The following is a 14,508-nucleotide window of genomic DNA, read 5'->3' as shown; positions in this document are numbered from 1 at the left end:
TCTTACACAAAAAGGGTTTCCTTTCTCATTTGTTAAGGCTGTAGCTGGAATGCTCTCTCCCCCATGAAACATCATTGTCTCCACAGCTGGAAACCACGCCTCCCTCCCTACACCCGCCCACGCGCTTCGCCTGCACTTTCTCATCCCCTGTCTTCCAGCTGCAGGAATAGCCTTCCTTGACCAGCTATGGCCCTTGGCAGACGTCTGCTGGTTTGGACAGTTGGGTTGAGAACAGTCATAGGTCAGAACTCAGGCCAAGCAGCTCTTCAGGGAAGACTCTTCCCCCACCCTGAGTTCAGGCCCCTCTTCCTTCCCAACACCCACACTCTGGGCTCTGTATTTGTTGTGGGAACTACCGCAGACCTTAGCATGTGATGTTCCTGGGACAAAGTTTCTATCTTGATCAGCCCTTCATTCTTAGTGTCCACGATAAAGCTTATGCTTTCTAAACATTTCTTGAAAAGAAGGTAGGAATTATGTGTGTGAGATTCACTTTTCTCCTACAAACGAGGCTCAAGCAAGATGAAGACTGAATGTTGAGGTGGGGGACAGTGAAGGGAGGGCTGTGCACGCAGGAGCCTCCCTCATGGGATCCGGAAGAAAGTTCTGTCCCTCTTTCTAGCGCCTGTGTTCAGAGCACTTCAGCCACTGGGAAATTCACCTTGCTCACATGCTTCCTTTACTTGTGCTTCTCTAGGAAATTATAAAATCTTAAAGTACTATATATATATGCATATATTCTCTTACATATATGTGTAATATATTATACATGCATGTATATGTGCACTGTATGTAATACATATATGTAATAGAATATATGCCACATATATGATATGATATAATGTAATACAATATAAATACACACCAGCTGCTATAGTTAGATTTTCCTCCATTTTGCCAACACATAGATTAATTCTTTCATGTATAACTGATACACACACCTCCATTTCTTGTTCAGAATGATTTAGAATGATTTTAGTTTAAACCTTACACATAATTGTTGATCGTTGCTTGTAAATGGAGACTAAATCACAAGTTTTTCTAAATACTGTAAAGGCTCTGTATATTATCCATTTGAATACAAAAATGATTAAATTTGAAGTAGTAAAACACCTGCGATGTTTTACTTGGAGGAAGTGTGTTCTTGAAATTTACGTAACCTGTAAGATATATAAACTGTAGAGTAAAACAAGTCAGAAATTGCTATAATATGTTGCTGAATCGTGTATAAATTATAGTGAGTTCATATGAATTTGGCACTGTCATAATCATAGGTGAAGAATTTTAAATTCCCCAACTAATTGCATGCTTTAAAAACCAACAGGTATCTTGATTCCATACCTACTGTTCACTGAATAAAATGTCATTAATTACTCTTAAAGAAATAGGACCACCTTATGGCTATTCTTCTACTATCCTAACATAGTATTATAAGAAAAAAACAGCCTTCATTTAATGTTCAAACTGTACATGGAACAGTAATTTTATTCCTTTTATTAAGTACCAAAAGATCAAGAAGCAAAATAAAATTGTTTAAGCAACAGAAAACTTTTAGAAAGCAGAGAAAATAAGCTAATTTTTTTTACAGGATTCTTAGGATCATGATATTTTGGAGGTATCAATAAACCGTATGATCACCATTTTCATTTCTTTCATTTTAAAAAAGCATTTTGTGCCTTCCCACCCCCTCTATTTTCAGTGGTATTTGGGCAGTTTGCCTATTTCCAGACAGCACTGAATGACCTGACAGAACTGTTTGACGGAACACACCCTCAGGCCAGACTTCTCAGCTCACTCTCTGGGTCTCATTCAGGTAAACTTTCAATGAATTTTGTCTTTAATTCTAGTGACACAGCCAGAGTAATTAATTTTAAACTCGTCTATTTTTATTTTCATTTGTGAAGGAGAAATTTAATCATCTTTGAACTTGCTTGTTTAGTAAAATCTTATTTTCAATGTAAAATTTCAAATGTATTTTTATCCCACATATAAAACCATCTGTCTTTATAATTTTGCTTACTAAGATTGTGGAAAATATAATATCCATCTCAGTGAAAAATAAAAATATCAGAAAAAAGGGGTAATAAACTATCTTGTTATTTTACTTTCTATTCTAAGTGTCGTAATCTTCCTGGAGATAAACACTATTGACATTTTGGTCTGACTCATTCCAAACTTTTAAATGCATACATGTGGAGATGCACCACAGTCACACGTCTATAAAGGTGCAGATGTGTATACACATACATACATTCACGTGTGCCCCTATATATGCATGTAAACATACATGGGACTTCATAAAACATGGGATATTTTTCACAATTTAATTTTTGTCCCATGCATTCATTTAAAATCACATGTAGAGGTTTTTCCCTATCCACAAATATGAATATACACCAAACGCCATTTGCTGAATAGTATTCAGATGGGTTAATGAAGGAGTTTATTTACCCCAACCCCTCATGGATGCCATGGCCCTCGTTCTTACCACTGCTACATTGTCATCATTTACCAACACAACATCAAGCCATACTCCTGCGTCACAGCCTGTGATCAACCAAGGCTAAGATTCCGTTATTTCCAGTTTCCCAGTATTACTAACCACAGGTCTTAAGACCTATGTCCTGTTAAGACCAGTGTCCAATGATGTAATGTCCAGAAATGCATCAGAAGATACACATTTAAAATACTGATACATCCTGACAAATTCACCTCTGAAAAGCTTAAGCGATTCACACGCCCCTCAGAGTACTCGAGACCATTCCTGCACATTAAGAGCTGAAAAATACATTTCACAGGTTTTTTATTTTTTTCTGAGTTCTTTATTTTTTTTAAAATCAGCTTTGGATTCTGAGACATTTTCTTAATTCTGAGTAAAATCCTAGCAAGTAACTGTCAAAGTTGATTCTGAGTCAATGATTCACCCACTTCTGTTTCCCACATTATCAGCTAATTGGCCTATATCAGTGCTTTCTTCAAAAGAAGCATAAAGGAGATCATGATGAAAACAACATTTTAATGGAATGTCAAGGCAAGAACAGAGTTTTTAAATCTTTGTAGAAACAATGTGTTTGGGTTCTACACGCCAAAGCAAAGTTTTATGAAAGTTCAAAAAGTAAAAGTGCAACTCCAAGTTAATGATTACTTTCCCAACATTGTCCACCACAGGCCGTGCACTGAATGGATCCTGCGTGTTATCTCTGTCTGTTTTTCCCTCCAGGTGAAACATTGCCTTTGGCCACATCCAATCAGATTCTGCTCCGATTCAGCGCGAAGAGTGGGGCGCCTGCGCGGGGTTTCCACTTCGTCTATCAAGGTGCGTCTCTGCCACCTTCGCCCGGCTCCACACACTGCTCGTACCACTGGTTTCAGCACCAAAACATCTGAGTTGCACTTTTTCTTAATATTTAAGAATTTGAGGGTATCCGTGTATTTAGAATGAAATTATTTAATAAAAATATTAAAGTTTTTTCTTTTGACAGCTAAATGTGATACTTCTAAGACAAAGATAAAATAATGCTTCGATTATCTGGCATGATGACGAAACAAATATTGATTAGATTACCTTAGTATAGCGCAACACAATTTGCAAAATGATTTCAAATGTATTATAATATTTCGCCTAACCTAGTTAAAATTAAGTAAAATATTTCGTAATAGATTTTAGTAACTGTCTTAATGAAATACACTTAAAACGCATGGTGCAACTTCAAATCTTACTGTAAGAACTAATTGTCAAGGAAATGTAACAAAACCAAACTAAATCCAAAATACCATCCATGTTTCTATCCCTTGAAATACCTATTTTATTTCGCTTGTATTCTATTAACTTTAGGCACTTTCACCCCTTTATAATTATTTTTGAATTTGGAGCTTATTCAGAATGCTTGGGATTGCACAAAGTTTCTGAACAATGCAGTTTTTTTTCCTGTTTCTAGTTCGCCTTCAGTTTGCATATCCATTACATGAATTTGAAAAAACACCCTATGGGCTGTCCATCCACTTTCAGAATCACAGAGCCTGACTCTGGATCTGACTTGCGATGCCTGTACAGCTGAGATGGGAAAGAGGTTGTCATCTTCAGCGATAAACTAACTAAGAATACTTAGCTCTTCTAGGTCTCAATTTTGCTGGAGGCTGGATAGATTACAGGCCGCTCTTGAACATTTTCTTCAGAAGTGGAGGAGAATCACTTTCTGGCAATGGTTTCTTTCCTTTAATAAAGACTCCTCCAGAAAACATGCTTGACAACATCATGTTTTTCATAAAATTATAGAGAGTAACAATCTGTCATATCATTCATAAATGATTTTTGATAATCGCACACTGTGAAATGTATGGCCTCAAAATATTTCACGATAAAAACCCTTCAGTGTTCGGCAATAAGATGATTTAAAAGTTATGGAAAGAGTGAGAATGATGTTTGATGGGCAAGTAGGAGGAAAAATATCTCTAATCTAGTTTAAGGAGCAATTGCTTGGGTGATGATGCTATTATGTTAAAATGAGTTACATTGTTCTAATTAAACCTTTGTTAAAATATAAATAATTAAACCAGTATTTTTTAAAATGAACTTTATAGGAGAGGGTCCAGTTTAGGCAACTCACCTCTCACCCACTTCTAATTTTCTTTAAATAAATTCTGTGTTACTTTGCAGAAGCAGATTCACAAACCAAAGTAAGTTGGCATGACCTCTAAGGAAACTGGACCGATTGGTTTAAGTACATTTTTTGTCCTGGAAAAATTCAAGTTCCTGGCATTGTCTGCCTCAATCAGGGACTTCCTTTAATTTTTGATGAAGATTAGAAAATTGATCAGATTATCAAATAAAATATCTGAAGCACATGACCCTATGTCTGTCCTGTTTACACATGTTATCTTCAGAAGTCATGGTTTTTAAAATCATATTTCTTGTTTTAAAGCAACATATTATCATTAAAATGTATAACATACATAAAAGTGAAAAGAAGAGGAAATCATTTATAGAAGGAATATATTTTCCTTGCACTTAAGAATATGTCTCTAACATACTCAATATTTCTTCTAACTTAAGAATATGTCTCTGACATACTCAGAATTTCTTCTAAAGTTCCAATATATCTCCTTACCTTGCTTTGTTCCCACAGTGAGTTTATGCAAACATGGATGTCTTTTTATCAAAGCCAAATCCTTTGGAGCTAAAGAGCTAGGATCATGAATGCAATTTATAAATCACTCAGGAGCACCTGGGAAAGTTTTCAGTACATCTCAAAAGTTAAATTGAACATGGCCTTCTGAAAGATAGTAGTTTAGTGGAAGCCTAGAAATTATTTGAACTCTATTGTGTAAAAACTTTCTGAATGGTGCTTTCACATACCACTTACGACTCCATTCCTCCATAAGTTATTAAAGCTTAAAATTGCACAGGGACTTTCTGACTTGCATGGCTATGGGCTGTGTAACCCTTGTTCACAGACAGTTCTGTCGTAAAGAGCTGTTCAGACTTGGGTGAGGAATGAGTGCAGGTGTCAGGTACAAAAAACCCGTAGTGCGCGGCCCAGGCAGCTCCGGCCCTCCGTGTCATCCTGGTGAATAACACGGAGACGGTGGTGGTGAGGATGTAGCTGCCCCTCTGATCTGGTGAAGAAATGGAAGCATAGAGGCTTGTTTTCACAAAGTATTGTAACTTTTATGTCTCTGCTGGGTTTTATTTGCTTGTTTGCTTTCCGTGCTGCTTTGGAGTAGAAGGATACATTGAGAAGTGAGGGAGGTAAGAGGGTGCCTGAGGACACATGGGCACCCAAGAAGGCTAATGGGGTGACCCTTCACACCACAGTGCGTCCTCCTGGAGCGAGAGCCCCTGTAATCATTCTAACAATCGCTTCTGGACACTGTAACATCTCCCTTGAACACTTAGGAGGAGTACAGTGCTTGCCTTTAAACATGAACGTGTTCAGAGTGTTTTAGATTTCCTTTTATGCATCCAGGAGAAACCCCCCCTCCATCCCCACTCGCTAGCACCCTGGAATTCCCTGAATGTCCATGGTGGGGGTTCCCATAGCTGCCCCTCCTCTTCCTAAGCTCTGGGACCAAGAGACTGGCAGAACCTGCGATCAGTAGATGTGGTTCTACAGGATTTAATGCTCTTTGTCACTCCATAGAAAATATACTACCCCTAATGTCAAGGTCTTCTAGGTCAATGCAAACCTAAAAATCAAATAGTCCTCAGAAACCCGCCGTGTTGGAGACTCACCTACTATTTCTTAGCAAGTTCAGCGCTGTCTCTCCACACCCCCGGTGGGGGTCCCCTTTCCTACACTGTCCAGAAGAGCTGTCTCTAGGATGGTGAATAAAGTCGAGAACGTGAGTTTGGGTTCTCTAGTGGGATGATGACGGTGATTTTATTGCTGCTCATGGCTATTGTGCTCATTGCAGTCTGGCCTACCAACTAGTGGCCGTCAAGCACCACTGCCGTGACACCTGCCAGGGCTGGAGAAAAGCCCAGCATCCTCTTGGTACATGAAACCCGCTCTCATTAAAGTCCCTTTGATTCTATTCTGTGAAGTAGTTATGTTGCACTTAGAGACTTTTTCTGGACCAAAATACACACCTTTTAATACTAGAATCAACCTTGTTAACACTGGAATCAACACAAGAAACAAGCTATGTGGCCACAGAGACCAACAAAGGCAGAGCAAGTATTCTTTTCTCCTTTCCTACTTACTCTGAGGCACATCCTCATTTATGAAAACTGTCTACACTACCCTCTGCCTCTCTTCTCTGTCTGTGCACACGACTGAATGTGTCTGTGTTAAACTTGGTGGTTGACAACGTCTCGTCAATATACTACTATTTGCAATTGTCTTACATTTACGCCTGCTCTTTCCACAGATAGTCTATTTTTCTTGTGTGTTTCAGTGTAGAATTCAACCCGCCTTTCAGTTCCCTCAAAATAACTCACTCACACCAAAATTAGTAAGCCGTGCAGGACTTACTGAATATTTCAAAGGGAAAATGAAGCCGTGCTTTTATATCAAACCTCCCCACTGTGCACAACTTACAAATGCCAGCTGGCCACATCTTTGTCTTTCCAGGTCACATTTCTCATCTCCCAGCCTCACCTGACACAGCACCCTGCCTTTAGCCTTCCAGCTGCCAGTCTCCCAGACTCAGCAGCTATCAGGACTGTCCTCTGCCAGGGTTTTCCTAAAATAAACAGATACCAGAAACAGAGCTAGAGAGATGGAAATGCTTTTTCTAAGTTTGGGTAGGAGGAATTTACAGTAAGGTTTTCTTTGCTTGAGGTCCTTCCTAGGCATGCAAATACATGTTTTGGTTGATTTTTCCCCAGGCCTCATGTTTCCTCAGATGGCGTAAATTATACAGCTTAGTTGGTTTTCCACTTCTAAGAAACTCACATTTTGTTTCAAGAGCTTATAAAATGCATACTTTTTGCAAAGAAGATTGAGCATAAAGTTTTGTGCATAATTCAGTGATGTATGCTTGAATTCACCGACTAGTAATGGCTTGTCAAATCAGATTTTTAAACTACGAGAACAAAGTGATTTTCAGAAATAGAATATGTCCCTCTGTCACTAAATGAAATAGGAAAGACTGCTTCACTTGGACAAGTTACTCTTGTCTGCATTCAGGTTTATTTTATTATCGTTGTTCTTTTTCACTCCACCTACTCTAAAAGAGGTGCAGTAAAAGAACTGCATGCACGTATCTGTGGCTTAGAGCATTTGTGGTGATGTAAGATTCCATCACATGATGTTCCTCTTTTCCCCATATTCACAATATCGTCCGTTTTCAGTGTCCTGAAAGTCCCAGAGAATACCACCCGGCCTCTGAACCAACACAATCCTCGGCCTGAGAAGCCGGTCACTGTGTTCATCACCCTCTGTTCCAGGCTGACCCCGTTCCCTGTCCACTTGGCACTGGGCTGATTTCAATTGTGCTTCACAGTCGTTAGTGTACAGCATTTACTGAAAGATGGAGAATAATGGCTACCGGATAGAATTTCTCTCTGATGTGGCCCGAAACCTCCAGGTGAGGGCAAGCCCCAGAGGACGGGCTGAAAGGGAGAAGTTCATCAGCATGGATTAACTGCTGGCATTTTCCCCCAGATATTACATGCAGTTTTGATGCCTCTATTTCCTAGGTTTCCTCTGTCCCACTTTCTCAGATACTTAAAATTGGTTTCTTCGCTTTGCAAACTTCTTCCTCTAAAAGTTGTCCTCCATCATTTCATTCAAATGCAGGTATTATTCATTTATTGTTATTTTCCTTGAAAATAGACAACTCTGAAGTTCATGAAGAAAGGTTTAATAGTAACACGTCTACAGATGACCCTCAGTGGTGTGTTTCTCCTCATTCGTGATACCCTGGAAAAATGCTGTGTGTGAGGCCACTTAGACAAGTGTGGAAGCTTGGCCACGAATACAGGGTGCTTCCCAAGTAGTTCAGGACAAACTGAACAGTTAAGATTGGAGATATTTCTCCATATTTGTAAAAAATTCTCAAGAATTGATTGTGGAATATCATTTTATTCATTTGTTTATTTATTTATTTATCGCGCTCATGCTACTGTTCAACTGTAACAAAAAACCCAGACATAAAAATATGGCAAATATAAGTTTTAAGCCATATTTTATTACAATAGAATATTTTATATTCTGCATTGTTTTCAGTTATAGAAAAGAACATTCTGTAGTATCATTAATTTTATTGACTATAGCTATTAGACAGTATACAATTTTATTAACTTTTGCCTTCTGATCAAAAATATTTCAACACTGAATTGAAACATAGTTTCATCAAAACAGTCTTCTGACTTCCATTCTCATAGAATTGCTTCCTGACCAGCAATTTACCCAAATGGTGTCTGTTATTGTTCAGGTTCAATTCAAAACAAGATGCCAGTGTATTAGGGAAAGGATCTTAAAGACAGAAGGATTATTTTTAAATAAAATGGCCCCTTTCGAAGGAAGGCACACGAGGACGGAGAGGAACAGGGTCTTGGAGACAATAAACATAAACTGACTTTTAACTCAGGGACAGAAGCCAAAAATGCAGACTCCCAAGTGCACACCTTGTGGCTCTATTTCTCAAAGAGTCCGTTTGGGGTGGCAGACCCCTTTGCCGCTGAAGTATTTTTCAAACTTTATCTCGTGCCTCTTTTTATAAATAGAAAAGTCTCTTACAGCGATAATTCACTGCCTGTCAGTGAATTCTGATCTACAACCTGAGTACACACCTCACCGGAATGAGGCTCAGCCACCAGGCCCAGCATCAGAGACCACAAGAGCCACACACTGTGGAGAACCCGGGGACAAGAAGAAAGTAGGGGGTGGGGGGTAGTTATAGGATGCAGGCTTGTGCTGGGTGACTTGGGGCGGGACCACAGGCAGCATGATTTTGCTTTGGATTCAACGCTGTCGGGTTCACTGTGACGATGGGCATCTTTGTTTTTATGTCGGGTGTAGAAGGAACAGAGCAGGGCTGCAACTGTGATTAGTAGAGGTCATGATTCATGTTCGTCTGGAGGGGAATTTCTGTTCTCTTCTGTGGCTTGCGTAGTGTCCCCGATATTGCTTGTGGTCATGAACAGGCAGTGGCCTCAGAGATTGTGTGGTCAACAGGAGGACAGCCAGCTCTCCGGCCGGGCAGCAACCAGCTGTCAGCGTCAGAGCACCTCGTTATCTTTCTCACAACCTTCAGGCCAAATGATGTCCCCACCAGCTGGAATCTATTATTAAACTTTGTTCTTTGCTGTATAGTCTCTTTTTTTCATTTCCAAACAGACAGTTATAATATTAGACACGCTGGGGAAGTGTCAGCACTCCCTCCAGCCCCAAACTGCTCTCCCATCCCCACCTCCCACCTCGGAGAATCGCTGGTCCAATGGGAAGACCCCTGGGAATGAGGCCATCGGCTGGGTCTTATTACCAGCTCTCCTCTCAGACCGTGGTGCAAACTCCCATTCCCCTCTGTTCCCTCCCAAGTCTTTCTGTACAGAATGAATTGTTTAATTGTACGTTTTCCTGTGGTATGTGGGGTTTTTTTAATTATGGTAACATGAGATTTACCTTCTCAGGTTAAATCCTTTAAATCATTGTTTAAAATGAACGGATTACGTTGTTAAAATTAGCAGTGCATAATACAGCGCCATTAACTATAGGCACAGCTTTGTATGGCAGATCTTTAGGACTTGGGCGTCTTACATGACAAACTTTATACCTGTTTAACAGCAGCTCCGCACTTGCCGCTCCCCTAGCTCCTGGCAGGCACCATCTGCTCTCTGCTTCTATAAGTTTGTCTCTCTTAATTGCTTCACGTGCGTGGGACCATGCGGCATTTGTCCTTCTGTGACAGGCTTATTCCACTTAGCATAATGTCCTATGGGTCCATCCATGTTGTTGCAAATGGCAGGATTTCCTTCCTTTCTAAATGGCTGAATAATATTCCATTGTATGTATGATATTATTTATCCATTGGTGGACATGGAGGTTGTTTCCATAGCTAGGCTATGGCAAATAATGCTGTTATGTACATGGTGGTGCAGATATCTCTCCAGGATAGTGATTTCATTTCCTTCAGATAAATACCCAGAAGTGGGATTGCTGGATCATATGGTAGTTCTATTTTTAATTTTGCTATTAAAAATCACCATGGCCATTTATAAATAATCCTTTATGTAACAGCTTCTCTTACTAGAGTCTGAGGTCCTCGAGGATAAGTACAAGTTCTTAGTCATCTCATGATCACTGGCGCAATGATCTGGGTGCTTAATTAATTGTAAATGCATGAATGTTACTCAGTCCCCCTAGAGCACTAATTCTCCATATGTCATGTTTTCCTCGTCAGAAATGGGAATACGAGGTGGTCCTCAGGGTTGACATGAAGATGCGTGTAGATGTGAAAGTGCTCCCTATATCGTCCCCTACAGAGACTGTGAAAGGCATTATTAATTTCCACATTAACATAAATTCTTTCTAGACTCATCTTAAATTCTATTTTCAAGGAAATATCGTGGCTTCACGATGCACATGCAGATGGTTGTGTTGTGTGTCTTGCCTCTAGCTGTTCCTCGGACCAGTGACACCCAGTGCAGCTCTGTCCCCGAGCCCAGATATGGGAGGAGAATTGGTTTGGAGTTTTCAGCAGGCTCCATCGTTCGCTTTGAGTGTAACCCGGGATACCTACTCCAGGGCTCCATGGCCATCCGCTGTCAGTCGGTGCCCAACGCTCTCGCTCAGTGGAATGACACAATCCCAAGCTGCGTAGGTAAGCGTGTGTCCCTAAGGCGGGATAACTTGCACGTGGTCCTCCGTCCCGGGTTCACAGCAGCACTAAAGAGCTGCGCTTCAGTCCCCATGAACTGACCCATGCTCCAGACCTATTTAAAGGGCAAGTTCTCAGAAATAATTGAGTAGCAGCCAAACCCTAAAACTTATTGTTGCTTGGAGCAACTCATCGGATTAACAAGTATGAAACATGTTTTCCTTCTCGATGCTTATCAAGTATGCCGTCTCAAGCCATGGGTATACCACATAATTTCATTTGGGGGAAAAATCCCTACAGTGTTGATTTGTTATATTACTTGTGTAATGCCCTTTTAATAAATTGGTGCTGATGAAAGTCTGAAAAGTAATAGGTTAACGCAGCCTGAATAACAATGCCATTGTTAGTTATAGTTTATTTGCTTCATTTTGTGTAAGAACCTCCAGTGCAATCATGATTTAGCACTTGAATTCATCTGTGCATTTTAAGCGTCTCTTCTCCTCTCTGGATTTGCTCATAAATGCCATTAATATCATTTTGGGTTGTGTGTCTGCGTATAGAAAACTCTTCAGAGCTTCTTAAATTGTAGTAGATCAGTTACTCTAAACAGAATTCACTTCAGAGATGACATCGTTAGACAGTGCCTGAGACTTAGCAGCATAGTGGATAATAATCTATGGTATTGATCATTTAAAAGAGAACAGACTAGGTGGGAGGGAGACACAAGAGGGAGGAGATATGGGGGTATATGTATATGTATAGCTGATTCACTTTGTTATAAAACAGAAACTAACACACCATTGTAAAGCAATTATACTCCAATAAAGATGTTAAAAAAAAAAAGAGAGAGAACAGACTAAATTTGACCTTGGCTAAAAATGCCAGTTAAAGTACCATAGTCCATGTAAAATATCTCTTAATAGCTGACCACACAGTGAAAGAACACTAAGTACAAAATTAATGTTGTTCTTCACTGTACTTTATTTTTACTAAATATGGGTTTGTCTTTTAGTCCCCTGCAGTGGCAACTTCACTCAACGGAGAGGTACAATTTTATCCCCCAGCTACCCTGAACCATATGGTAACAACTTAAACTGTATATGGACGATCACAGTTACAGAGGGCTCAGGAATTCAGGTAAGCTCTCAAAGCCCGGAGTCTGCCAATAAACAAAGCTTGTGTCCACGGGTTCTTCCTTTCTTTGTTTCCCCTTTTTGTATTGGTTATTCTAAATACATAAACCATAACCTGTTTCTCTTTTCTTACCATTTCTACAGAGTGTTTCTAATCATATTTCTGCATTTGAAATAAAAATGATAGACTTTTAGAATAAAATCTATCAGAAATGCTATTTGTAGAAGTTTTTGGATGTCACTTCCATGATCTATTTTCTTTGGTTTCGCTATTCTCTTACATGTATACTTTTAATTTCATGAAATCCCTATTGGACTAGTCTAATTTTATTAAGCAAAAAATAAATATTAAGTTACTATTATTGTTTGGTAGATTCAAGTCATCAGTTTTGCCACAGAGCAGAACTGGGACTCTCTTGAGATTTACGACGGCGGCGATGTGACTGCACCGAGACTAGGAAGTTTTTCAGGTAAGATGGCACCGACCCCCTTGTTTCTGTGAATCAGAATCATCAGACACTGACAAACTGCAAGAGAACACTCAATGCTGACATTTCTCTAGGAGGCTCTTCTATATACATAACAGTTTCTCTAGTGTTGGGAGTCTTAGAACAAGAGCACCAAAACGCAGGTGTGAAGGAGAAAGCTTTGTCGTCCATGAGCAGGAGGGCTGATGTGAAGGCAGCGGGTCGCTTTTGTCGGACCCCCGAGCTGGGAAGAAAGAGTGGGTTATTACCCTGTGGACCCAACAGGGTGTCTCACTGAAGTTAATTGTGTGAGGCGGGGGAATGAACTTCAGATTGGCTGATTTTCCTTTTCTCATATGCGTGTTAGACGTGTTTGGCACAATTGGGGACCACGTAAGGAGGTGGTGGAGCAAGGGGGTAGGCGTACAGATGGAAGGTTGGGGACACACTTGAGAACTGAGAACATAAGTAAACAAATGGAGGACGATGTGAACTGGCTTTCTCAATGACTGAGAAGGGAGTTGGAAACATGGAAATGAGGAAGGCTGGCATGGAGCTGGTTGTGACGGATTTGAATTCGAGATATTGGTGTGAACTCATGGTCTTCATATGGATAGCTGTAGACATAGAGGAAAATATACGTATGGATGTGGATGTGTGTGTGTGTGTACGTATTTCCTACCTCTGTCTTTTGAGAGGTGTAAAACAATAACCCCAGTAGCCATGAACCCACCTCATACCCAATTCTAGGTTTCTAGATATCACTTTACATACCATTCTCCCTTAAAGGAGCTAGTGCTTCTTGGGGAGTTGCTGACTCCAAGGCTCTGATGGGGAAAGCACACATGAGGAACCATTTCGTATAAAATAGAAATGTGTGGATCCATACTGATGTAAATAGATACGTGCGTGAACGGAATGAGTGAAAGAGAAAGCCTTCCCTTGCAGATTCCAAACTAATAAATCTAGAAGGAGATGGAATTAGAGAATCACCGTTTGGCAACCATTAGGACAGTAAATGATTCACATTGGAACATCAGTGAATGCTAAAACTAGTGTGTGAGATTTCGGTGAGGAACAGAGAGCCACAGTCTCAGTGCGTCTCCCCACCTAGTCCTCATTCACTGCAAAGGAGGAAAGAAGTAACTCAAGAGTCGAGAAGCCTGGCAGACACCACCTTCCTCAGGCAGTCATGTTAAGATCTCCAGTATCAGGACACCTGTGCATTGGTGAACTGATAAACCTGCTCTCAAAACAAACAAACATATGAACAAAAAAGCTTGATTTGGCTTAGAATTGCAGTTGCTGTGGTGTGTGAATACCCCCACCAGGGCTGATTTCAAACAACCAGCATGATGTCACTAAAAGCTGAGTTTGAGAGGAAGTGCCCTGAATTAGCCTCTGGAAGCATCCCAAGGCAGCTCCCTCACACCCCTGAGAGCCGGCAAATATGGTGACCTCTGAAGAATACAGCATCACATTTTGATATTCTTGCCAAAAATGCATCACCATCTGAATCTAGTCACAGAGAACATCAGACATTCTCTTTGGAGGTTATGTTGCTAAAGAAACATCATTTTATTAAATGCCTTCCTCTTTTTTGGAGGGCTGCTTTTGAAGTTTGGCTGCACTGAGACTTACGG

At 40.2% G+C, this 14,508-nt stretch overlaps 1 protein-coding gene across 1 annotated transcript in view; it reads left to right on the top strand.

The window, feature by feature from the left end:
* CSMD1 (CUB and Sushi multiple domains 1) overlaps positions 1 to 14,508 on the top strand; it is a 1,790,960-nt gene that overhangs the window by 1,589,720 nt on the left and 186,732 nt on the right. Inside the window, exons 32-36 of the mRNA XM_082374695.1 lie at positions 1,700 to 1,813; positions 3,221 to 3,316; positions 11,065 to 11,268; positions 12,278 to 12,402; positions 12,772 to 12,868. Coding sequence (XP_082230821.1) covers positions 1,700 to 1,813; positions 3,221 to 3,316; positions 11,065 to 11,268; positions 12,278 to 12,402; positions 12,772 to 12,868 — 636 coding nt within the window. The remainder of the gene's footprint in view (positions 1 to 1,699; positions 1,814 to 3,220; positions 3,317 to 11,064; positions 11,269 to 12,277; positions 12,403 to 12,771; positions 12,869 to 14,508) is intronic.

This window comes from Balaenoptera borealis (assembly GCF_965194805.1).
Source record: "Balaenoptera borealis genome assembly, chromosome: 21".
Classification (NCBI taxonomy): domain Eukaryota; kingdom Metazoa; phylum Chordata; class Mammalia; order Artiodactyla; family Balaenopteridae; genus Balaenoptera; species Balaenoptera borealis.
The sequence above is the reverse complement of the archived record's forward strand: the minus strand, read 5'-3'. Positions and strand labels throughout refer to the sequence as shown.